Source organism: Pollachius pollachius, assembly GCF_949987615.1.
Source record: "Pollachius pollachius genome assembly, chromosome: 3".
In the NCBI taxonomy this organism is placed as follows: Eukaryota; Metazoa; Chordata; class Actinopteri; order Gadiformes; family Gadidae; genus Pollachius; species Pollachius pollachius.
In genome coordinates, this window is record NC_136936.1 from 39,924,533 (window position 1) to 39,950,513 (window position 25,981).

A 25,981-nucleotide genomic window follows, 5' to 3' on the forward strand; every position below is an offset into this window, starting at 1 on the left:
AATCCATTATGTGTAGCAGTACCAATGCAGTATAAGTTATAAGGTTTAGGGCAGTACCGATGATGCGTTCCCGGCGCTGAAGCTTGAAGGTCTCCTTGCCACGACAGAGGCTGTAGATGTAGTATCCCAGCTGGTCCACATGGTGAAGCCTCTCTGTCACCACCATCTCCTCATGGAGCAGATAAGACTGGGGCAGGTATGAGCCCATCTATAATCACAGAACCACAACATCCTCCTCATACCGTGAACGTAACACACCTCCTTAGGGAACAGGTATGAGTCGATCTCATATCAATAGCCATAGCATATAGCCATCACACATACTGACACATTTCAGAACATACCACAAATGTCACCAAAGGCCCGTAACCGTAAAAAGTTACCGTAACAATAGGCTGAGGAGAGCCCCAGTAACCATAACAACAGGGGAGATGAGGTTACCTTGATGTTCTCCAGCAGCTCCATCAAGTCTTTCGGGGGCATGACCACAGAGGTGTTGAGGGGGATCACGTAGCACTTGTTTAGGTTCAGGTCCAGGTAGGCAGTCAGCCTCTGGAGACAACAACAACAACAGAGGGATTTATATTTAGTGATAGTGTTTGATAGTAAAGGATATAGTATGTGATAGTAAAAAGGTTGTAAAATATGACAATATAAAATTACAATATATATATGTAATATTAACAAGTGAACAATGATAGAATATATTTATAATAACCGAGTGGTCAATTGTACAATGTTATGGTAGGTAGTGTTTGTGTTCTGACCCTCTCAAAGTCGTGGACGATGTCAGCGGGATCGGTGTCCTCAAACTCTGGTACAGGGACGTTGATGAGGGCCACCTGCTCTCTCTCTAGCACCCGCACACTCTCCTGCAGCTGGCGCATCTGGTACTTGGATGGCAGGTTCACCCTGATCTATCGTAACACACGGTACAGAGGAGTCATCTAATGATGCACTTGACAAGGAAGTCGGCTTATCAGAATGCAAGATAGAGGATTGACAATCAATCAGGACGCAAAGAACAGGACAGTAAGCCTATCAGGATGCATGGTACAGGACCATTAGCCAACCACATGACAAGGTACAGGACCATCAGCCAATCAGGACACAGGGTAGTCGGCCAATCACAGCCCATGGTACCGGACGGAGATCAATTCAGGACCCAAAGTTGCCGTGTGACTCACATCATCATCATCTTCTAGAACCATGTAGTCTTCCTCACGATAATTGACCCCACACACAAACACCCTGCCCTCCTGGGATGGGGAGAGAAAGAGAGAGACAAAGTAAAATTATGAAGTATGTGTTATGTTCTCAAGCTGTGTGTATGCGTCTGTATTCACGACTACTCATTTAAGCAGTTGTCAACTACTCCCAAAATGTAGTTGAATGGTCAATTAATTACGGGATATATCATATTTATATCAGCAAATAACAATGGTAACTTCTTGTCGAAAAGGTCTCTAATACAACAAGTAAAGGTGGGTTAACTTGAGGGGAGGACTTGCGCCTGACCACACGATACGTTGACATGGTGTGGACTTGCTTCGATATTAAAATTAGTAACCTTTGACCTGGTGCGCATGACTCGACACACCAACCAATAGGTTGGCAGTACAGTCCAAAACGACAATGTTTAATGTTATAGCTGATTTTGGGTGTTTTAAAAATGCCTTACTCAAAACTTCGTGCCCCACCACATCTCAAGTTAATGCACCTTTAAGGGTAAACTGATGCAGGCAGGAACCATATAGGTATATGTGAAAAAGAAGAGTCCTCGATTCGCTCTGCGTCGATGTTTACAAATGAGCCGCAATCTGATTGGACTAAACCCCCAGCAAGTTTGTGTGAGTGGGAGATACTGTTTTACTGCAGTACTGCTGAGTTCAGGAAAACTCAAAACTTAATGCGCCGTGTTAAATAGTGTTGACTAGTGGTTTTAATAGTCTACTAGTCGAATAGGGCTGAGCGTATAACTGAATTTTGATCGCGATTTCGATTTTAGCGTCAAACAATCACAAAATTATCATAATCGACATAATTAACATTTTTTAAAATGTTTTATAGAAAGGGCAGAACAGCTGGATACATATCTGTACATCATTTTAGATTGGAACATTTTCTTTTGGACCATTTTGTATATATTTTTTTAAGGCGAAATTTTAAAGTTCTCAGTTACAAAAGAAAAAAATCGGAGAGGCATGCTGAATAAATACATGTTTTCAAACTCAAAAATAAACGTTTGAATAATCGTGATTTCAATATTGACCAAAGTAATTGTGATTATGATTTTTCCCATAATCGAGCAGCCCTATAGTAGACTATTCAGTGTGCGTGCGTTTGACTTTCTCACCTCCATGATGTAGTATCGGTAAAGGTAGGCTCCGCCCACCACCAGGCCAGAGAGCATGAGGGCGAGGCCCAGACACATGCACCAGCCCCATGCCCGCGACGGCCCGCGCACTGCCACCCCCGCCTCCGGGTCCTACAGGATCACACACATAGAACACAAGAAGTCAGTAAAAGCACTCTGAGTAGTTTACCAGGCTTTCCCAGAGTTCTTAGCAGCGGCACATGCGACGCTGTACCCCTAGGCAGCAGGTAGGGTAGGGTAGGGGCGGGGGGGTGAAACATTCCTCATCAGGGAGTGGGGCATGGGAGATCTGCTGCTGCTCAGCTCAACCCAGGCAGCACACAGATAAACACACACACTTCAAAACAGATGTGTGTGTTTACGATCATTGCTGTGTCAACAAAAAGACAAGGTTCAAAAAGTGAAACAAAAACAAAAAACTAACAAAACAAGTAAAGTACAACCTAAAATCGATGTGTGGAAGGAGAGAGCTGGAAACACAGGCTTGAGGTAACACTAACTCAACACAACACATGGATGCTGTCAATGCATTTTTAGATGGCAGGGCTTGCAGATAAACATCAACACATACCAATAATAATATAAATGTGTGTTGGTGTGTACTTTGTGCTTGTGAGGACTTTGAGCCAAAGTCACGTCCCCTGTTGAAACGTTGTTCCTAATCGCTTCCTCTCTCGAAAACATGCAATAGGGAAGTTTCTCAACAAGCTCAAACACATCCCATAATACTCGCACACAGGCAACAGACCGCTCAGTGTTGGGGCATGAACAGAGCTTCTCCTTTTTCACAAAACATGAGCTGGAAACCTACTTCACCTCGTCTGCTCACGCCCTAGTTATAATAGAATCCAGAACCTCCAGTAGCACAATAAGTCATCCATCAGTGTTTAAACTATGGGTCAGGACCGAAAATGGATCAGGATTTGGTTTGGAGATGGGATGTTGATGAAGCACAGAACACTCCAAGGCCCAGCGGAATTTGCGATTGGTGTACTTCCAAGAGTTTTCTGAGTACTCTGCGATGATAAGATCCCATGGACTAAGATTTAGAGGAAATGGTTTAAAAACCCATGGCCTACATAATAACCAATTATACTATCAACACATCGTATCCTCTTCTTTATTTTATCATAAAATTATCACGCAATGATATACTGCCATGACATCATACACACACACACCAAAAAGCTGAATAATTAATGTATCTGCCAATAATCCATTCCTCTAAAAAACCGCTTTATTATTGTTGGCAGTGCACCCTCTAATGACCCGTTTTCCCTGGAACTCCCCACCCAACCCTCTGAGGAAACAGGATGGGCTCTTTATGCCAGATAGCAACACCCTGGAGTGGATCTCCGAAGCAGAATAGTCTGGTAGTGAGGGGGTCAAACTCTTTCTGAAAGGTTCTGAATTAGATTGGCTATGTCCACAGAGTCTACCTGTAGACAACATCCTTGAGCAAGCTGCCCAATACCCTACCTGTTCCTCCTGACAATGTCTGCTAAATGACTAAATAGTTGTTATCTAGTCTGAAGAGGTCTGCCACAACATATCTACCGCTCTACCAGTGAACTTGACAATAGTATTGAATGTTTATTCACTGTGTCTTTCTTTGTGTGTTGGTGGAAATAGAAATCTGAAGTTAAGCAATGTAAGAAGAGGAACTGCCCTGACCAAACACAGTAGAAAATATAAATAGAATATATGTTTACCAAGAAAGAGAGAACTATACAAAGATATGAGTGTCGAGACAACCCTTTAACAGACAACACCAGACAGGCCAACTGCACAACCAGACACACACTTAAGACCTTTAACCTCAAACCTTAAAAACAGGTCTTATAACACCACTTCCCTTAAGCGTATAATGCTAAATCTCATCAGTATATTAAGATATCAGTTATCAGTACATGAGCTGTGGTCTTGTTAAAAAAGGGATTGTGTTCTAGGCCTGGGTAGTATCACGGTATAAAAGGTATGGGTTGCCTGCAGACCCTGGTGGACTGACCAGTACAGAACCTCCCCTTGGAGGAGGAGGAGGTCTTGTTTCTGTAACTATGGAGACCAAAGCAGATCACCAATCACAATGAATCTTGAGTTTCAGATGCCCGCAGGTTTCAAAGTGAAACACGATCTCCAGCGTAGAACTGGAAAGGGCTGACGATGGTGTGTTTCCGTCTGGGGTGGAATAACCTCAACACCCCAGAGCTAGGTCCACACAGACACCTCCACTCCTACGTCGAACGTCGCTCGTTGGACTAAATTAACCCTGTCAATAATATAGCCCATATCTGCAAAGTATCGAACTACATTTCATACTATAAATGTACCATAATTCATTATTAATAATATTTCAAACATTGCACTGGGATAATGCTAAGGACATCAACATCTGTTTATTTACTATTATCTCTCCAGCAGACCCAATGTAGCGGGCTAGAATAAAGAAATGAGCACCTGAGAAGGAAGTTAGCATCATCAGAGTAGGCATTTGTACAGGTGCCAGCCTGTCCTGGGAAGCACCAGGGCTGTCTGTAGGATAGCATGGGGTGACAGTTGGGTGAACAGAGGTTGTTTTTTCCTTCCTGTCCAGCCTGACACGCTAATCCCTTGCCCTGCTATGGGGCTAGCAAGCCATGCTAATCCCATGCCCTGCAATGGGGCTAGAAATCCATGATAATCACATGCCCTGCTATGGGGATAGCAAACCGTACAAATCCTACACCCTGCTATGGGGCTAGCAAGCCGTGCTAATCACATGCCCTGCTATGGCTGCTAACAGCGGGCGCCCGCTAGCGGAGTCTGGGGGCTTAGAAAATAATCCTTTCCAACCTCTCTCATGTCTCAGGCCCCAATAACAACACACAGCAGAACACATCTGACAGCATGCAGTTCAGTTGGTTGCGTTCAGGCTATCGGTCAGGATAGTTGTGTTTAGATCAAAAGTAATGTGATAAATAAATAAATTGGTGGGTTTGGTGGGCTGATAAAGCTGGTCCTTTAGACCCAGTTTTTATTCTGGTGAGGCATCATCATCAGCAATGTCAGAGGGTGGGAAGATAGGGACATCAAGCTGACTTCACACAGCATGGATCCAGTGGGATTTGAACACTAAACGTCCATCACCGAGCCACAAGATCTGTTTGGTGAATATTGGAGTCATCTACAACACTGTTGAGAGTTTAAATGGAATTTTGTAAACAGGGAGATAAGAGTCCCAAAACGGTTCAACCCAGTGCTCTGCATACCACATTTGGAGAGAGGAGGCGTTTTGTTGTCCCTGCTCTGGGTCAACAATTTACCAGGCCAGCTATTTAATATTATACCATTTCTCTGACACTTTTTCAATACATCATCGTGGAGAAGGAAGGAAATAGTGGGCAACTTGCTCAAGAAAGTCATCAGGTTAGGCTGCAGACATTGGGGATCGAACCCGGAACATTTGGGCTAGGACTAGACTATCCTGCCCCTCTGGATGTGGAGACATGTTTAGCAGTGTTCTTTGAGAGGCATCATGTGCACACCAGTTAACCCAAGAGAGGTAAAAAAAAAAAAAAAACGGCATCTGGTTTTAAGATTTATTAGAGTAAAAACTGAAACAAGAAGTTATGGATTGGCTTACTATTGCTTTTAAACGTTTTACTAAATAAATAAACGATGATAAGTAACCGTAACAGAACACTTATAGTTACATTATTTTATTTTCTAATCATTATTTTCTCCTAGCTTGTTGCTACATCCCAGCAAATATTGGCCGTTAGCCAACCCTGACAGGAAAATATATAATGCAGGAACAATGCAAAACAGAAGGAAGAGAGAAACTGACCTTGCTGACCGTCTAATGGCGTGACACTCTCATAAACACAAACACACACAGTTAATCAATATAATTGTTATACAGCTAACGTTGTAGCGTTATCTGCCCACAAGACCTACTGAGGTTAGACGATGAATTATATAACAGAAACCTGGGTGCCCTCAAAAAAGAACGTGTTAGTTTCTACTAGTCCATTCCTATATAGTAAATTAAGAGAAGCTTGTATAAAGAATGACTTACAATGAATTCAGCTAACAGTTAGCTTTCATTGGGGAGCAGGCAGGGTTAAAAAATAGATTTTCTGTGTATGCATCGATATTCGTCTGCCAACCAACAGATGTAAAATAAAAGTTAGAGGGGATAGCTAGAGTGAGTTAGCAATACTACAGTGTGGACTTTTGATTAACTACACTACAACTAAAAACATCAGGGAAAATCCAATACCGAGTTCAAATGTTTGCTTTCGGTCTTTGTTGACTTAATCGTTTGGCTTCCACCATTTTCACTTACTTTTTCGTCTTCTGGGATCAGCGTCTCGACGTCCTTTTTCGCTTCCTTCTGCCCCAGGGCGGAGTTGAAAGACACCTTAACCATCGTGCTAATGGATTATTTGTCAATTAAAAAATAATAACAAAAAAGTTCGCAAGAATGCTCCGGGATTGTAGCTTTGTGCACCTCCTCCTCTTCGAGCTGTGTATGTGCGCACTGAACCACCAGAGGACTACACTAGGTTGCCTCACCAACACAATATCCCCCTATTATGGAGAGGACTTCCGAGTTAAAGGCCATTGCAGGGCGAAACATTTGCCACTTAATATATAACATATTAAAAAATGTATACCGCTTTACGTATCAACACGATTCTCAATAGAGTAAATGCAGTATTATTGCAAGGAATATATGGTAAACGCGTGTTTGATCCTTAAAATCAAAGCCAGTATTTGCCGCAAAACATAAAACGTTGCTATCACTTTAATTTCTCATATTGGTCAAGATGAGTTTAGGCATGCTACGTTTATTTGCTTTAACCATATTTCTAGGATTCAACAAATATTGATGCTATTGGATTTCCTAAGGTTTTGTTATCAATCTTAGCATGTAATCGTTCATGAGGTCATCGCGTTAAATGTGTATCAGGAGGATCATGTTTGAAAAACTGGCAACGTACAAACGAAACATGTTGCCGCAACGAAATACAAAATGCGTACGTCTTTATGATGAAATACAGTTATGAATCGTATTCTTCTTAACATTTGAAATGTTGTCTAAAGCATTATACAGGGGCATATGCTAAGTGGATATGTGATACCCAGTAAAACCAAAGTAAATAAATACAAATGGTTTTGTAACATAAGCCTTCAAGAACTCCCTGCCAGCAGGCGTCGCTCCTCAGCACGGAGTTGAATTTACCACTGACTGGTTTTCCTTTCATCGCAAGCACATTTCCTGACATGCGTAGAAGTGAAAATAATATCTGACGATGGCTGAAAAGGCAACTAAAGAGCGGTTGTTGTCTGTTTTGGATGATTTGGAAGTTTTATCCAGGTAAAGTACTTCGAGATCTTAGAGTATCAATCTTTTTCATTTACACCTTCTCATACAGAAGTTGGTTTCCTATCTAAGATAGTGTACAAACAGTTATCCATCTCCCAATGAAAATGTCGAAGACTACACAGCTTGAAAGACTTTAATACTTTCAATAACAATCAAAAATACTCTTGCATTTCCTGAATATATAGTCTTTTGTTTTAGGGAGCTGATAGAAATGCTGGCCTTATCCAGAAGCCAGAAACTCCCGCAAGCAGGCGAGGATACACAGGTATGACTTCATGGATCTGATCCGATGCTTTTCGTTTAATCTTTTATTCAGAAGAATCAACGTCAGATGTTGGTAAATAACAGACAGTCAGAGTGTGGCTTTTTTTGTGTGGGTATGTTAGATCCTAGATCTGCTGGTCCAGAGGGACAGGGAGTTGCAGGAGCTGATGGAGGTGGGCAGGGAGCAGGGCCGGGTCCAGGAGGAGATGCTCCTCCTGGAGAAAGAGGTGGAGAAGAGAGACAGCGACATCCAACAGCTCCAGAAACAGCTGAAGGAGGCAGAACACATCCTGGTTGGTACACCTTCTTCTACTACAACTAGTGTATTACTACATATATTACTATATAAGTATAAGATAATCATACTATTACTACTACTCTTACCAATGCCTCTAGGTCCATTACTACTACTACTGTATCACTAATTCTAGTTCTAGTATAACCACCCGCTACTAGCTGTACTGCAGGACATACTCTGATGGTTAAGCTTTTCGACTCACCAAAATATTCCCAAGTCTACCTTTAGACATACTTGAGCAAGATTCCTTAACCCCTGATGTGTATTATAGCTCACTTTGGATAAAAGCAGCTAAATAGTAAAATTGACTAATGCTGTTGTTAATACTGCTTGGGCAGTAGCTCAGCATGTAGTTCTAGTTGCCAGGCAACCAGAGGGTTGCTGGCTCTTCTCCTGCTATTGTCGAGGTAATTCTTTATTAATAGCTGTGGACACAACTTCCTATTTAAAACAACTATATATATGGTCCTGTATATTTTTTCTGTCTGTTTCTTTATATATTTCTCTCTTTATCTCTCTCTGACTCTCTCAGGCCACAGCTGTCTATCAAGCAAAGGAGAAACTGAAATCTATTGACAAAGCCAAGAAGGGTAAGCTTAGCACTCATCCTCCTCACTTCCTGCTTTTCCTCCAATGAGAGAAGCTTTTTGTGTGACTTTTACTATGAGAGCTGAAGCGGTGGTGTGTTTTCCAGGGAGCATCTCATCGGAGGAACTCATCAAGTACGCTCACCGGATCAGTGCCAGCAACGCTGTGTGTGCTCCCCTCAACTGGCTCCCAGGTACAACCCACCTCTCCAGAACTGTTATTCTGGGTCAAATTATTCAGGCAAAACTATGCTCAAGTGTTACATATAGCTGCCGTAGTTTTGCCTACATCACCAGCATATCCCTATGCTAATTTACATTTGAGGTTTGCAAGTAAAAGATAACCTCTTAAAAAAATAAATAAATAAGGAAGATTGTATTCCACAATGTGTTCTCAGTCCATGAACGATAGTTCAAAGCCTCCACGTCTGAATTAAAAAAATTATGCAGATTTAGTAAATATGCTTTTTCCTAAATCCGTCAAAAATGTCAGGGTTTTGCTAAAGCTTGAATAGGCATTTTCTCAAATTACTCAAGGCCGGTCAACCATCCGTTGACTGGCAACGGCTGGCAGTTGCAATTTAGTTACTGTTTGACACAGGCATTGGGCCGTACATTCGGTTCAGGGCAAAGATGCGTAATAAGAGGCAGCTTATACTACGGAGTGGCTTATTTGTGGTATTTAGAAACACACAACCACATTTTACCACTCCTGCGGTTCATAGAAAATGCATTTTTATTTAAAAAAAATATGTTACTCTGTATAGCATAATCCGGTTTACACCATGCTATAAATCCTTTTTGTAATCGTGTTCATACCAGGTTATTAATCTGTTTTTTGTTATCCTGTTTACACCAGGTGATCCTCGCAGGCCATATCCAACAGACATGGAGATGCGTAGTGGACTGCTGGGTCACATGGCTAACCTGCCGACCAATGGCGTGAACGGACATCTGCCAGGTGACGCACTGGCTGCTGGGAGATTGCCAGGTCAGTGTAGTCATAGAGTCTCCAATTTAGACCGGTCTGCATACTCCAGATTCAGTCTTGAATATGCTAAAAATTCTGGATACATAGCAGAAAACAATGCATATATATATATATATATATATATATATACAACCTAAACCTTTTGATAAATTGTTTGATCAGTTAGGATTTTCGTCCCTCTTGGTTCATATCCTGCTGTATGGTTTATGTCGCCCTGGATGAAAATCCTTTGTCTTTCATCTTAGAGTTTAGAATGGTATGAGAACACTGTCAGTGTTAAAGTTTTAACCTGTTCCCCCCTCTTTCCCCAAGACGTCTTGACCCCCCAGTACCCCTGGCAGTCTTCTGACGTTTCCGTGGGGATGCTGCCCCCTCACCATGGCAACGACTTTGGTCTGGAGCCGCCTGGTCATAACAAGGAGAACGAGGATGAGGTGGAGGCCATGTCAACGGACTCTTCCAGCAGCAGCAGTGACTCTGACTGAGAGAGAGAGAGAGAGAATGTGTGTATGTCGAGGTGTTTCCTTAAAACTACAGTCTCACTCTGTTTTCTCCACAGCTGACCACATTTAAATGATCTATTCAACTGATTGCCTAAATTCTGTCCAAATCCCCTCAGAAAACATCTACCTTCACTCCAGCTGTTTTAAGTGTGTATCTGTGCATTATTCATCCCTCCCAAATTGCAAACAAATCCAAAACTTGTGTCACAAATCTCCTATTGGTACACCTTTGTTAGTATAGCTTCTGTTTTACTTAATGGGTCGGGTGTGAAATGTGAAACTGTAATTCAGTACAGCAGTATATGGAGTTTATGGATTGAAGAAACAAACCAAGGTTTTGATTTGATTTTCTTCAAATGTATATAGGTATGTACATACTCACCTTGTAAATAAACATTTGAATATGTTTCAGGGTCGTTTTTCTTTGTCTTTCAGTGCGTGTACGAAGAATTTATTATTGTGTGTGTAATATGTATTGCAAATGTAAAAAAAACTTAAAAAATAAACAAATGAAACAGTTTTGTATTTTATATAGGTACCATATGTATCTATATATTTATGTTTAAATAGGAACCTTTTTTCTGAGCTCTGGGTCGTAGAGGAATGTGTGCATCTGCAAAAAACAAAAAAAAAAAGAAGCCTGCTTGTCTCATCGCGCAGGCGCAATAGATAATTCTGCAGTAGAGGAAACATGGCGGCGTCCCTGATCTGTAGCCGCTTGACGGCCAGCCTGAGAAACTCCGGGGCAAAGACCACTATTACCTCCGCTTCAAAGGTGAGCTGGGTTAGGAAATGATAGGGAAGAGTCTCGGCTTTCAGTGGACATGTCGATTAGGGCGTTTGGTTGTCCTTTACGGACAAAATCTGGGCGTAAAACGGAGCAGGGTCAACCCTGACATTAGCTCACTCTCCATTGACTTTCCATTGGCGTGCTAACCAGAGCTACTGCTAGCAAGCTGTCAGCGCCCAAGAAGAAAACACAGCTACTCCATTACTAGTATCACATCTATTTGTCCTTTTTGAGAAAGGTTTTTAACAACTCCTCATTTCTGAAACGGCAGATGATAATGTTTCATTAAATGGCTACCATAGTTGCCCGGTGACCTCCAGCAGTTGCTGTCAGTGACGTCACTTGCCCGTTTGACGGACTGTCTGCCCAAACCTCCCCTGTAAAATGATTATTTATCTATTATCTATTAGGTTTAAGTTATGAGGTGCTAGACGGGGCCCTGTGATCCTGGTTTAAGCCTCGACTGTGTTGGCAGTGTTTTGTGTTATCACCATCTCCTCCACAAGCTAGAACATGTCACAACAACAACACAATTAATTACCCAAAGCATTTTTGAATGTAAACCGCATAACCGATAGGACAATATATTGGAACCCTTCCCATAATAGCATGTATGTAAATACTGGGTTTCTTTAATGGGTTTTGTTGGTATAAGTTGCGAGTTGTTAGTCACATCACTTTAGAGCTCTGTTGAGAAATTTCAGATTCAACTGAATGCCTAGTCAGTGATTTCTCGAGCCTCCAGTCAATGGTTCCTGTTTCCAAATCACTAATAAGCTTGTTCGATGAGTGGCCTCACTACAAATATCAGGTATATGGTGTTTTCTGGGATTATTATTATTGGATGGTTAGAGATGGTTAAATTTAGGTAGTAGGTCAAAGAATGTCAGTTTAAATAGGTTTCAGATTGTAACCTACCTAATGCATAAACTTTGGGTATTAGGTGAGATGCTTACGTTTAGTTACTTGGTTGGAGTTACATAAGGTGGTAATTGATACATACCTGTTATCAATTTATCAAGAGATAAATTACAGAGGTTAGAGATGGATACTTTATGGAAGGATCTGGTATGGTTAATGGTCAGGAAATGAAATGGATGGATGTGGGATGGGTGAAACTGCATCATGCAAGTAAGGATCAGGAAAGTGTGTGTATTGCACCGTGTGAATGTGGTATTAAACGGGTATGTATGTATGTAGTAAGACCCCCCTCACAGCGCCCTCATCAGGAAGGCATGTAAACAAGTTTACATGAAAACAACAGCTGTCAAAGAAAGTGTTAATCTTTCTTCTCAAAGCTCTGCATACTGTTTTATGTATCCACATTTTGTACTTTGGGAAATGTATTTCTCAAAATATTTGTACGCCTTGCTATACTTCTCAAATTATTTTAACATATTTATTTTGGGCTGAAAAATGGTAACTGCAACAATTTGCCCCATATTCAATAAACAAATCGCAATCAGAATTTGTAAAGCAGCCTATCTCGGACCTCACCTTGGTTAGTAAACACTCCCTCCTCTTCCCTCCCCCCAGGTTCTCGGTGGCTCCTCGGGTCTTCTGGGTTGCCATGGCAGCCAGCAGCAGCAGCAGAAGAGGGGTCTGTCTCTGCATGAGTACATGAGCCTTGGCCTGCTGAAGGAAGCAGGGATCGCCGTCCCTGATGGCATGGTGGCCAGCTCCTCTGATGAGGCCTACTCCGTTGCCAAACAGATCGGTGAGGACATGATACTTCCTATGATGTGCTAACCCCAACCTTAGACCACTTTTACTATCTGTATATTATATCCGATCCTAGACCGCTTGTACCTGCAGGGGGGAGAATTCAAGGGGCTTGGTATGAAAGTATACTTCCTTTTTTTGACTGGGTTACATATCGAATCAAATCAAACTTTTAACAGAGGTATTTTCATGCAAAAAAGCATGCATCCCTTACATAACAGGGAAATAAAAGGACAACACAACACAAATATAAATTACATACAACATATATATGATCGTTTAAGTTCCAGTATTTATCTTTAGTCCTTTAGGCCTTTGAACTGCTGAGATTCATACCAGCAGAGACATGCACAATGACCTGCTCACCCTGAAGGACCCTCAAGCTGACCGATAACCTTCTTGGGCTATAAATACACACACACACACACACACACACACACACACACACACACACACACACACACACACACACACACACACACACACACACACACACACACAGAGAGCCCTATGTACTTGCATATGAAGACACAGAGTCTAAACATAGTGCTGGTTCAGTGCCATGACCTTTAGAAGTTGCTCCACAATAACTTCACAGAATTTCAACACAGACCACAGCAGGATAGTCTATTGGTTAGGAGATTTGACTCCCAGCCCCAAGGTACTGGCTGTGATTTCTCTAATGTCTGCTTGTTGCCATCCTAGATCCAGGGGACATAATGGTTTCCTCCTCCTTAATTCCGTATGTCTTTGTGTCATACCTATTGACCCCTCCCATTTTTTATAGGATTCTCCCGTATTTTACCCTTCTGTCCCGCTGTCCCTCCTTTTACATATTTGCCCGTAAATCTCACGTATTTTTTACATTTCTTATATACAAAATATAATGCAAAAGGTTGGCAGTGTGTGAACGTTTAAGGTAGCTAACGATGTGTTTGCTATTCCCAGACGGTAAAGAAGCTAGCAGTTAGTAGAATATTAGCTGTAACATGCAGTGATGAGAAGGGTTCAATCAAGCACCCGCCAATAAAACAAAAAGAAGTGGAACAAGAACGGTAGCTCGCAAGGATTCAAAAGTGTATAAAATGTTTGTGTGTACTTGCCTCTACATTTTCGAAAAAGAAAAATAATTCAAATGTGTGTGTAGACTCCAAGGATCTGGTGGTGAAAGCCCAGGTGCTGGCCGGAGGCCGAGGGAAGGGGACGTTTGAGGGTGGGCTGAAAGGAGGCGTGAAGATCGTCTACTCGTGAGTTGATATCTCCTACGGACCTCTCAAGCATGGCTAATGACCTCTCAAACATGGCATCTGCTTTGCTATCCTAGCCATCCCTTGGAAAAACAGTTTTTCCTTTCCCATACATTTTTTTATTTCATATCATCACATAACGATTTTCAATTTGCGTAAATATTTAAAATGGGTAAATCTTATTTCAGAAAGATATTGAAAAGGTCAGCTACCATCACAATGAAAACCTTGATGACTTAACATAGTCTCAGTTCACTTTCCTGTCTCCTCCTTTCTCCCTTCTCTCTCTTCGATTCAAATTTGAATTTCTATTTAACAATAAAAAATGATATATATATATATTATAATATTTCAACAAAATCACATAAGGCAAAAATGAAAATAGAGTACTTTATTAAGACTATTCATTAATTATAATATTACTCTTCCTCCCTCCTCCCAGACCAGAGGAGGCGCGTGACATCTCCTCTCAGATGATTGGTCGGAAGCTGTACACCAAGCAGACGGGGGAGGCGGGGCGTATCTGTAACCAGGTGTTCATCTGTGAGCGCAGGTACCCTCGCAGGGAGTACTACTTCGCCATCACCATGGATAGGTCTTTCAAGGTCAGCACACACACACAGTCCCGTGAATCATTGTAGCTGTAGTTCCGTATCAGTGCTAGATGGGGCTAATGTCTGTGGCATGGTTAGCAACGCACTGATGTATCAGCTGTTGTGGTGGCTCTAGGGAACAGGGAAAGCAGGCAGACACAGCTGCTGCAGCTTCTTTGTGTTGCCAAGTTACCAAATCAAAGTGGTCCTGATTGGCTACAGAAACCATGACCCCTTAGATGGCTCACTCTCCAGGAGGGTCGGCTGGGTTAACTCTCTCTGTCTCTCTGTCTCTGTCTCGCCCTGATGCCCCATCTCAGGGCCCTGTGCTGATTGGCAGCTCCCAGGGTGGCGTGAACATTGAGGATGTTGCGGCGGAGAACCCGGACGCCATCGTCAAGGAGCCTATCGACATCGTAGAGGGCATCAAGATGGAGCAGGCCGTTTCGGTAGCCACCATTTATTTGCATAACTATAAATATGTAGCAGGAATGAGCAGCTGGACCTGTGTGTACTAGAGGTGTGTGTCCCTTGCAGCTAGAGTACTAGAGGTGTATGTGACTTACAGCTACTGTGTGTGTGTGTGTGTGTGTGTGTGTGTGTGTGTGTGTGTGTGTGTGTGTGTGTGTGTGTGTGTGTGTGTGTGTGTGTGTGTGTTTTAGATAGCTGAGAAGATGGGGTTCCCGCAGCCGCTGGTGAAGGAAGCAGCAGAGAACATGATCAAACTGTACAACGTCTTCATGAAGTACGACGCATCCATGCTGGAGATCAACCCAATGGTTGAGGACGCCTCGGGCATCGGTACACAAACCAATGCACACACAAGGCAGACAGAAACTCAAATAAATACACAGGGACTGCCCTTTATCATCCTGAATAGTCTGGCTCTAATGTTAAAGTTATATACATAGTGCAGTCACACATCAGTAATAAATTGTTTATTGTACCATCATTCTATACATTGACTGACTGCTACGTCCTCTGTGGTAAACTAATCGTGACCCCTGACCCTGGCAGTGATGTGCATGGACGCCAAAATCAACTTTGACTCCAACGCGGCGTATCGCCAGAAGAGGGTGTTTGACATGCAGGACTGGACCCAGGAGGACCCTAGGGACCGGCAGGCCGCCAAGGCAGACCTCAACTACATCGGCCTAGACGGCACCATCGGCTGCCTGGGTGAGCGCACGGCTACGCACCTAGCACACCTTACGCCTGAAGCATTATTAACAGTTCAGCGTATAGCATGTTGGCAATAGATCCATCTAATTTTAACATACACACAAGGGGGCAGTATAGCGTCTCTGACCCTAATTGGACATGAAGCGGCCTGCAAATTCGTAAAACGGAATTGTGAGACTGTCTGAGAATACAATGTTCAATTTTTCTGGCTGCATTCATTTTGTTCTCATGTCTGGCTGCTAAACAAAATCCAGAACACTAGGTTCCTTGCTCGACCAATCAGCAATTACTTGTCACTAGCCTCCGCAGTGATAGGTGACACATTGCTGACCTCTAACGCAAAGGTTTAGGTCCATGACAAATGGGGCAAGTTTAGGCCTGTCACAATAACTTTGTTAAACGATGTATTATCCCATAAGTAATTACGGGCAACTATATTATTATAATTTTAAGACCATTTTCATGGCAAGTAATATAATAACTTAATATTTATAATAATATAATGGCATAATAATGCGAGTATGCCCTTTCAAAGAGCAATTAACTTAGATTCTTAAGAATAATCAGACATATGAACTGGAATGTCAAATTTCTTTCTCAAATATTTTGCTAGAAAGTAACAAACAACTTTCTGAAATATTGGACAAACAGAATCGCGTCAACTATTTACATCAGTCACGATGCAGATATGCCGCATTTTCAAATAAGAATCGCCTTACTGAGAAGACGGATGGATTCAAGCCTCAATCTCATATAGCCAGTGAAGACGAGCTTCTGCTCCATGTATTTGGAGGATTAAATTCTAATGGAGCTTCAGTTTTTTTGTGTAAACGTGTAAAATAGTGCGGCGAATAGCAGTTTGTGGATGAGGGGAATTATGATAAGTGGCAGTGTTGTGGTGTGCATTTGGAGTTTAGATTACTTTATTGACGTGGGGAAAAATCGCAATGGACAATCGGCATACACAAACCATACACCTAACACAGCTACATATCTAGAACAATTTGGCCTCCATGCTCTTACGTGTTAACTTAACCCTTTAAGTCAACGGAGCTGGTCTGGCCATGGCAACCATGGACATCATCAAGCTGCACGGTGGAACGCCCGCCAACTTCCTGGACGTGGGGGGTGGAGCCACGGCTCACCAGGTGACCGAGGCGTTCAAGCTCATCACCTCAGACAGGAAGGTAAGACATGGACCCAACACTAACACCACAAACAACGAAAGCACACAAGAAACATGTGGACCTGTGATGAGATATGAATGTATGTACCGAATGTGTGTCAGGTCCAGGCCATCCTCGTCAACATCTTTGGGGGCATCATGAGGTGTGATGTCATCGCTCAGGGCATCATAATGGCGGTCACAGATCTGGCCCTCAAGATCCCCATCGTTGTCCGGTTACAAGGTACATGCGATCTCCCACTGTCTCTCCACCTCTCTCCACCACTCTTTCTCTATCTCAAGATAGCCATCATAGTCTGGTCACAAGGGACACCCAACCTCCCTATACCACACACTCGTTCTCTCCGATGAAATTGTTATCCATCATAGTCAGTTTATCAGACCTAATGATGACATTCAGCTATGGATTTCACATTGTAACCTGTGAGTCTGCTTCTGTGCGATGGGTATTTCCACTGGGACTCTTTAGTGTAAGAAAACCAGAATGGCTTGACAGTTGGTCAGAACGTAACTTAGGTCGGTGGATTTGTGTGTGTATGGTGTTTATAACTGTGTGTGTGTATAACGGTATATGTTGTGTGTTTTTAGGGACCAGGGTGGACGACGCTAAAGCTCTGATTGCCGCCAGTCCTCTGAAGATCCTCGCCTGTGACGACCTTGACGAAGCTGCCAAGATGGTAACACACACACACACACACACATGCCTATACAAAAACCCACACACACCAATACCTTTACAAAGACAACCACACGCCAATACGTATACAGGGTTTCCCACAGCTGTCTATCGGCGCCGTGCCTCAGTGATATGGCCGACTGCCTCTACAAACAAATTCCCTCTAAAAGTATGACAATGAAAATGTGTGCGCAGGTTCATTCATAAGAAAATATAGGCTTTTATTCGCCTTCATATCATATAGGCCTGCCATAATTACTTGTAACCCACAGAGGGCAATTCACATTGCTTGTACCACAGTCGACACATATATCCACACTTAGTAAAATGATATCCACACAAATATTTCACAGTCCACAAATGCATTACTTTTATTTCTGCATTTGTGGATCTGATAGTTTTGTCCAATGTGTATTACAGCTGATCTTTAAAATGTGGCTGCGTACATAGCATACACCTCTAGATGGCGATATGCAGATTTAAGTGTTGCCTTCGTCAGAAAAGAAGAGTTTAAATAAAATGCTGCCAGCAAAGGTTATTAAAAAAAACTGTTTCATAGCTTTATTTTACAAATTAAGACAAGAAAATGTATTTTACGTTGAGTGTTTATTAAGTAGTTAATAGACTGATGCATATTTATTGATAAAGCTAGAAACCAGGAAACTATTGAAAAACACGGCTCGTTTTAGAGAATTTTCTTTACCGTTGCGCCACATTCGCTCATCAAAGTGTTGCATTGTATTTCATTCTTAGATCCAACTTCACTATTGACCAATGACCACCAAAATGTTTGTTCTCGTGCAAAGGAAAACAAAATGACTGTCATACATTGCTTTCACACAAACACACACACACCCTTCATTATAACGCAGTCATTGGGGTCCCTAAATGAATGATAAAAAAATTTAAATGTATAAATTCCCGAGATCGTATCTTAGTGAGAATCAAATGATTTTACGTTATAGCGAAGGTAAAGAATACACACTTTACATAGGTCGATGAAACTAGTGGTACAGTAATGGATCATGGACACATCAGAATTAAGTAAAATATAACTGATGCATTGCTATGGAAACCTTCACTCATGCAGTCGCTGTTCTGTTCCGTTGTGTTTGATCCATCGGGGTGAGATTATTATGTTCCGGAAGACACCATCCTGTCAGCCACGGTTTCAGCACCACAACCTTTATCTGTCGGCCGCCGTGATTGGCAGAGGAAAACCAGCCCTGTTTGTTGTCATGGAGACACTGCACACTATCTTAGAGCGGTGTGCTTCCGTCACGCGTGCTAAAGTGAAACATGCCGCGGCTGGAGCCGGAAATTGCTAATTTGCGTACAGTAAACATGATGTTAACACGGAGCAGAACCAATGTATCCTCGTAAGACCATCATCATATGCATGTTTGTGTTTCGCAGTTATTATCAGTATGGCCTTGGCTGGGCAGCAGTTGGTCTCCTAATACAGCAGCAGGACTATTTAGTTCAAAAACTCCAGCCAATCAGTGACGCTTTTGCCAAATCCAGTTGGAAGTAAAGCAAACACTTGTAGTAATCTGAGAAAAGCCTTCCATGCAGATTTGTGTTCATCTTCATCAACCATCATTATTCTGTTTATTCTGGGTAAAAACTGTTTTGATTGCTACAGTTTCCTTGGATTCTTTGAGTGCAACTTCCAACCCTAGCACTCATTTTTCAATTGACTGAAATATTAACTACAACTGTTTACCTCTCCCATGTTGTTGGATTGTAATCTCTCTCCCTCTCTCTAACTCCCTCCAGGTGGTGAAGCTCTCTGAGATCATCTCGCTGGCCAAGGAAGCCCAAGTGGACATCACCTTCCAGCTGCCTATCTAAACCCTATACCCCGACCCCCACCCCTCTACTGTCAGCTGTTCACATCACACACACCCAAGCTACGTACACTAGGTCAACACATCGTACAGCTATGGTCAAAGCTCTCCCTCACTCGCTCTCACACACTCTCTCTCTTTCTCCTTCCCTCTCTTTCTCCTTCCCTCTCTTTCTCCCACCGCTGGTATGGTGACATCACACAGTCTCAGGTTGTACGACGAGGTCATTCAGAGGTAAACTATTTGGTATCTATTTTCTAGGTCAGGTTGGTCCCCATCCCCCTTCTCGTGACCTTTTACATACAACTAACTTAAAGCGCACAACAACCCACTCACTCCTATTTCCCTCAGATATTTGAGACTGACTTTCAATGCTATCTCTATCCAAACTCCTCAAACTGCAAAGGAGTGTGGGTAAACTGAGCTATGAGTGCATTCGTGATGCTGGTTGTTACTGCCATGACAGTAAATTCCTTCCTTTGGTTATAGTCTTTAGGCATCCCTAGTTGTAGTTCTTAGGCAGCTTTGGTTGTATATTTCTGGGATCTTTAGTTTTAGTTCTAACCAGGTGTCTTTGACTGTTCAGCAAAACACACGAATGCCGTACTATCGGTCTGTCAATGTGGTTATCTGAGCCCTAGACTAGGCTCTTCCTGTACCCCTATTACTCAGAAGCTAACTCATGTTCCTCTATTAGTGTTTCTCTAACTCTTATTAGCCTGACGATAACTCCTGTAGCTCCTCCATCAGCTCCTGATCCTCCATGACCAGCCTGAAGCTAGCACGGACACATTGAGGTGACGCACAGTGATGAACCTCACCTCTTTGTCTCTATTCATTATTCAGAGGTCCTATTTCTGAGCTTAACTCCTTCAAGTGAGCTACCCCTCTACACTCCAAGAGACAGGCACACACCCTAAAGGCTAAAGGGACTAGGTATTAGCAAGCTATTACGCCACCTCCTTTCAACAAATTTCTCCCTTCAGGATATCCTAATCCGTTCACAGCACATGATTCTTTAGGACCTGCCGCGGCTATTAACCCCGATGTAAAACAGAGTTGATGCCAGATAGGGTAAACTTCACCTCAACGGTTGTAGACGCCAACATGCAGCAAACATAGATTTGTTCTGTGTTTGCTAACGTATGCTAGATGTATGTTGGCTAATGCTAGCTAGCCCTGTGAAGGCTATTTTGGGCTAGTTGTGTGTTTGCTTACGCAACATAGCGTTGTGTTGCTTAGCTGCGTGTTGCTTAAGGCTAGGTGGCTGTGTGTTGACTAATGCCAGATAGTTGTTTGTTGGCTCATGCAAGCTATGTTCTGATTTATGTTCTGAAAAGCCTGGTTAATGTCAAATAAAATAACATTTAGGTTCTTGGTTCAGCACTGAGGAGGTATTCATGCGGTAAGTACATCATACTAGTATTCCTGCAGTATAACTGCAGTTGGCCGGCCTGGTCTAAGATGACAACTGTTTGTGTTGTGTCATCGTACTACACATCATAGCCATCCCTCAAACAACCTTATGAAAACTCACTGACTGGTGTCCAAATCAGAACTGTACATCTTTCCACCTCTCTCTCTCCTCCCTCCTCCCTCCCTTTCAAAACAAGGTGTAGTTGAGCTGTCGGTCGTTTAATGTATCTTGTAAATAACCAAACGGATGCTCTCTCTTTCTAACGTATTTATGGTCCTCTGCCGGGGTACCGCAGAATGAAAATACAAAGAATAAAATGCTGGTACGCCATGTTTGTAGTTCACTGTCTTTCTTCAGCCTGTAGTTACCTAGGAATGTTGATGTCACATTTATATACCAGACATCTTGTCGTGGGTGTGTGTCCCAATTCTCATGATTTACTTTGTGCATATTGATTACATCTGCATTGAAGCTGAAACTGACTGAAAATGTATCCTGCTGCACAACATTCTAGAAACATGTTGTTTGTGTGCTGTGTACAACTAAAGTATTCTTCCGGTATCGTCATGACAACCCTTTGCCACTGGCTACTGTAAAATTACACGCTGCTCCACTGCTCTGCAATCATGTCCCCAATCTATCATCCCATCACATTTTCTGGGATTGATTGATAATGGCTTTGAAATCCTCCACCCAGCCTCGTTAGTCTGTTAGCCTGTTGCTAGACGACGAAGATCAATTGTCAAAGATAAATGGAGCTCAAGTCAAACAGGAAAATATTAGCTTCAGAGTGTAGTGGACTCTTTAAAAGTTTTAAAAAATAAAGTTACTCTAGTACCAGCAGCTCAACTGTGTGCTGAGGTAGAACTTTGTCTAGTGTTCCCCTAAAATCCCCTCTGACTGCAAATGCAAGTAAGGACCCACAGAGGTCAATACATGATAAACCGCCTAACTGGGCTCACAGAGGATTTAGTCTAAACGTTTGTCTAATGTCACTGCTCGATGCTGTCGTCTACAATCACAAGCACACACAGACCCACACATTGTTTTGCAGCCAATACATCAGCCAAGTCAATACATCTCTAGGTGGTTTCAGAGTACATCTGTGTGTCGTAAGGGGGGGTTGATGTGTTGGTGATTGTGATTGCAGGGGTGGTATTGAAGATGAGGGACCATGTATTTTTAGTGCCAGTCAATGCAACTCCAATAATTTTGTTTTAGATGAGTTCGTCTTCCATGATCAACATATTTATCATTTTTTCTTCACTAATGAACGACTAATGTAGGAAAAATAAGCATTAAATCGTGCTGTGGCCAGTCTCGGCCAATCAATTTGTGAATGCTCTACTCCGCTCAGGTCCTGTAATCTTTTGTCATTAAAGGTCTCCGAAAGGCGCTTTGACGTCAATTCTTTGTGGCATCGACATGAGGTTCTGTTAAGGATTGTGTGGGTGTGCGAAGCTTTGTCTGAGGAGAGGTTAATGTTGATGGCTGTATCTGAGAGAGGTCTGAGCTGGCCAGACACAGAGTTATGCACAAACATGTGTTGTGCGTCCCTCATAATGCTTATTATTAGTGACGAGTACTAGTTTGTACAATTTATCATATCGTTGTAATGGGTTGGTCTTTGAACTCTAAGCCCAAAACAATAGTTTTTCATCATATCATAATGTTGGAATCTGAGCTGAAACAGGGTGGGGATGTGCTCCAGGGTAGCAGATGGGATGTAGGATTAGTTTGTAACACACCCACCATGAAAGTGGAGTAAACGCACGCTCTCTCTCTCTCTCTCTCTCTCTCTCTCTCTCTCTCTCTCTCTCTCTCTCTCTCTCTCTCTCTCTCTCTCTCAGCCACACAAATGTTCTCTCACACATGCACACCACACAGGAGAAACAGGTGCTGGAGGGGTGATTCGGAACCCTGCTGAAACACATACTGACCTGTATGATACACACAGCATAAAGAACAACATGTTTGTGTATTGTGAGGCTGGAGCTGACCTTATAAGTGGCTTCCTGAAAAGCAAATTTCCCCGTCTGGGATTAATGAGGGAATGCTCTGAACAACTTCAAACAACTTCAGTTTGCTGCTGGTCACCCATGCATTTGCGTGTGCGTGTGCACATTGCCCATATTCGTGCACCAATTGATCTTTTGAAGTGTAAACTTCGGTTGCATCCTCCTCCCACGGCTCAGTCTGGGCTAGCTCACATGCTATTTCAGCAATAGCCTGTCTTCACATGGTGTGTGTTGGTGTGTGTTAGTCTGTTTAGTGGTGTTTGTTGGTGTGTGTGTTTTAGTGTGGTGGTGTGTATGTGTGTGTGTGTGCGTGTGTTTGTTGGTGTGTGATTTAGTGTGGTGGTGTGTGTGTAAGTGAAGTGTTGGTGCGATTGTGTATTTGTGTTATAGCGTGTTGGTGTGTGTTATGAGTGTCTTGTGTCTAGTATGGGTTTGGACACAGAGATGATTTCACTGGGGAGTGTGAGGTAGGGTTAAGGTTCTTGGCAGACTGCCAGTTGTTATTTGTATTTTGAGATGAAATTTAAGTTTAGAGTTATTCTGTGGAACTTTAATCTGCGAGATGGTGACCTTGTCCAAAATTGAGATCATAGTCCTTGCCCAGTCCATCACTTTATATACCTTTCTGTCTGTCGGTCTGTCTGTCTGTCTGTCTGTCTGTCTGTCTGTCTGTCTGTCTGTCTGTCTGTCTGTCTCTCTGTCTGTCCACCTGCCTGTCTCTCTCGTCTCTCTGTCTGGTAGGAGTGAGTCACCTCACGACTCATCTCTAAAATAAATAAATAAGTTTAAATCCAATTCCTCTAAATGTCAGAAGTCAACACAACCTACACCGCTATATGCTGTGTTTATCTAAACACACAAACACATAGACCTTCTCTCTAAAAAGAGCTATTCCTACTCAATATGACTTTATATATAGAGGGATTTATATACCTTCCCTACCTTTATAGACTCACACCTTATTCAGACCTATCAACCAACATAATTCAAACCATTCTTGCTCATTCTGGTTTATTATTATTTGGACTAGGTCAAGCTTTGCAGTGAGCACCACTTTCTTTCTACAGTATGTGGATGCTTGTCATAGCTTGTCATATACATGTCATAGCAGGATAAACACAGGTGTACTTCATCAAATTAATTAGGGTCCCAATATCAGCACCCTGCCCCGCCTTAATAGAATGAGTCTATATTGAATGTAATTAATTACACCTTTGTTTACCCTGCAAGGACATGTCAAAATGGCTGCTCTGAAAAAGGCCTATTAGTTGTTGTGTCAGTAGGATGTCAGTTAATGAATTTGAATAGTGTGTAGTAACAGTCTAGGAGAAAAGGGCACTGGATGTTAATTGCCTGCATGGTCGACTTGATAAACTTGTATTCGTTTGACCACAGGTGGGCAGCTTTAAGTGACAAAGAGGACATTCCGTAATGCAACCTCTTATTTGCAATTACCTCCATGAGGTGCCCTATTCACCACAATTTAAGTCTTGTCTGATATATTTAATGGCAATAACTCACCAATTTGTAACCACTACAGATATCTTGGGTAATCCTTTTTGAATCAACATGCCTTTTGTTTCACAAAAGTCAACGTTTGTCATTATGAGCGTCTTTCTGTCAATAAGGCTGACGCGTTACATCACTTCAGAACTCTGGCACCGCTGGAACTTATTGACAGAAAGTTGCTCATACATGACAAACCAATTGATCTTGGTGAAACCAAAGGAACGTCTTTCAAGTTGTATGTACTGGTGGTAGTAGTTAGGAGGAGTAGGTTGTGGTGACTGGTGATCTTCCTGGTGAACTGTGAATTCTTTAAATGTGTTCATGTCATCTTTCTCTTCTGTTCAGCAGCAGGCAGGAAACAGACTCCAGGATAATCTTGTTAAAACATACTGTGTCTCTTTATGTTTTGACTGTTTCTGAGTCACTGCTTTGTTAGTTGCGTTTGGCAACAGTCTTTCACTCTGTTGTGACAGATGCAATACATGATGGCCCCTCCAACGTCGCGTAACCAAGGGAAACCGCCCTGACAGGCTGTTATCGGAGAGTCTTTTCTCGATAGAAAAGAAGGCCGGTTGAGTCATCCAGCACCTCTTATGCTGCAGTGCATCGCCGTGGACTCTTAGATTTTTCGAGAACCTATTCCAATGCTGTATCAACTTTGAAATTAACCTGTGTACTTGCACAGGTGTCCTTGATTAAAAATGAACCAAAAAAAAAAATCAAACCAATGGCATGAACAACTGATGACGCAACACAATAAATGAATTCAAAAGTTTGTTGGTGACCTCACTAACCACCACCAGTGTAGCAGCCACTTGGGTGATGCACGGCAGCCAATCTGCGCCAGAAGGCTCACAACACACCAGCTTGAGGTGGAGAGTGAGGGAATTAATGAGTCAGCCAATTATACAGGAGGATGATTAGGGGGCCAGATTGAATGAGCCTGGTTGGGCCAGAACACCGGGGAAACCCCTACTCTTTGCGATAAGTGCCCTGGGATCTTTTATGACCTCAGTGAGTCAGGACCTTGGTTTTTACGTCTTTTCCGAAGGACGGCGCCTTCCACAGCACAGTGTCCCAGTCACTGCACTGGGGCATCGGGATTGATGTTAAGGCCAGAGGGAAGAGTGCCACCCATTGGCCACCACATGACATCACTTACAGCACCTGGTATTCCCAGGCAGTCTCCAATCCAAGTACTAACCAGGCCCGACCATGCTTAGCTTCCGAGATCAGACAAGATCGGGCGTGTCCATGGTGATAAGGCCGTATTTTTTCTCCCCTACGATCTGCTATGGTATCAGAACGTGGAAGAGGTGTGTGTGTGTGTGTGTGTGTGTGTGTGTGTGTGTGTGTGTGTGTGTGTGTGTGTGTGTGTGTGTGTGTGTGTGTGTGTGTGC

At 42.6% G+C, this 25,981-nt stretch overlaps 3 protein-coding genes across 4 annotated transcripts in view; 2 read left to right on the top strand and 1 right to left on the bottom strand.

Moving 5' to 3' along the window:
- The window catches only part of LOC307072685 (integral membrane protein 2B-like), an 8,064-nt gene extending 1,146 nt beyond the window's left edge, over nt 1-6,918 (bottom strand). The window contains exons 1-6 of the mRNA XM_079732095.1: nt 6,705-6,918; nt 2,357-2,488; nt 1,188-1,259; nt 768-917; nt 442-552; nt 58-208 (exon numbers count right to left, since the gene is read on the bottom strand). Coding sequence (XP_079588221.1) covers nt 58-208; nt 442-552; nt 768-917; nt 1,188-1,259; nt 2,357-2,488; nt 6,705-6,788 — 700 coding nt within the window. The 5' untranslated portion in view covers nt 6,789-6,918. The remainder of the gene's footprint in view (nt 1-57; nt 209-441; nt 553-767; nt 918-1,187; nt 1,260-2,356; nt 2,489-6,704) is intronic.
- A 739-nt stretch (nt 6,919-7,657) lies between these two features.
- On the top strand, nt 7,658-10,766 carry med4 (mediator complex subunit 4). Of its 2 annotated transcripts, none has more exons than XM_079731479.1 (7): nt 7,658-7,739; nt 7,947-8,013; nt 8,135-8,305; nt 8,843-8,900; nt 9,005-9,091; nt 9,757-9,888; nt 10,201-10,766. In XM_079731479.1, exons 1-7 carry the CDS (start codon nt 7,675-7,677, stop codon nt 10,371-10,373), a joined length of 753 nt encoding a protein of 250 aa, XP_079587605.1. In that variant the 5' UTR covers nt 7,658-7,674; the 3' UTR covers nt 10,374-10,766. The 2 variants fall into 2 exon arrangements, with proteins under 2 accessions (XP_079587605.1, XP_079587606.1); XM_079731480.1 differs by having other exon boundaries at nt 8,156-8,305.
- A 314-nt stretch (nt 10,767-11,080) lies between these two features.
- Nucleotides 11,081-21,384, top strand: sucla2 (succinate-CoA ligase ADP-forming subunit beta). Its single transcript, XM_079731343.1, has 11 exons — nt 11,081-11,166; nt 12,718-12,898; nt 14,051-14,150; nt 14,593-14,755; nt 15,064-15,192; nt 15,406-15,544; nt 15,761-15,922; nt 16,970-17,112; nt 17,214-17,334; nt 17,700-17,788; nt 19,567-21,384. The coding sequence occupies exons 1-11, from the start codon at nt 11,083-11,085 to the stop codon at nt 19,639-19,641; spliced, it is 1,386 nt and encodes a 461-aa protein (XP_079587469.1). The 5' UTR covers nt 11,081-11,082; the 3' UTR covers nt 19,642-21,384.
- Nucleotides 21,385-25,981: the final 4,597 nt, after the last annotated feature.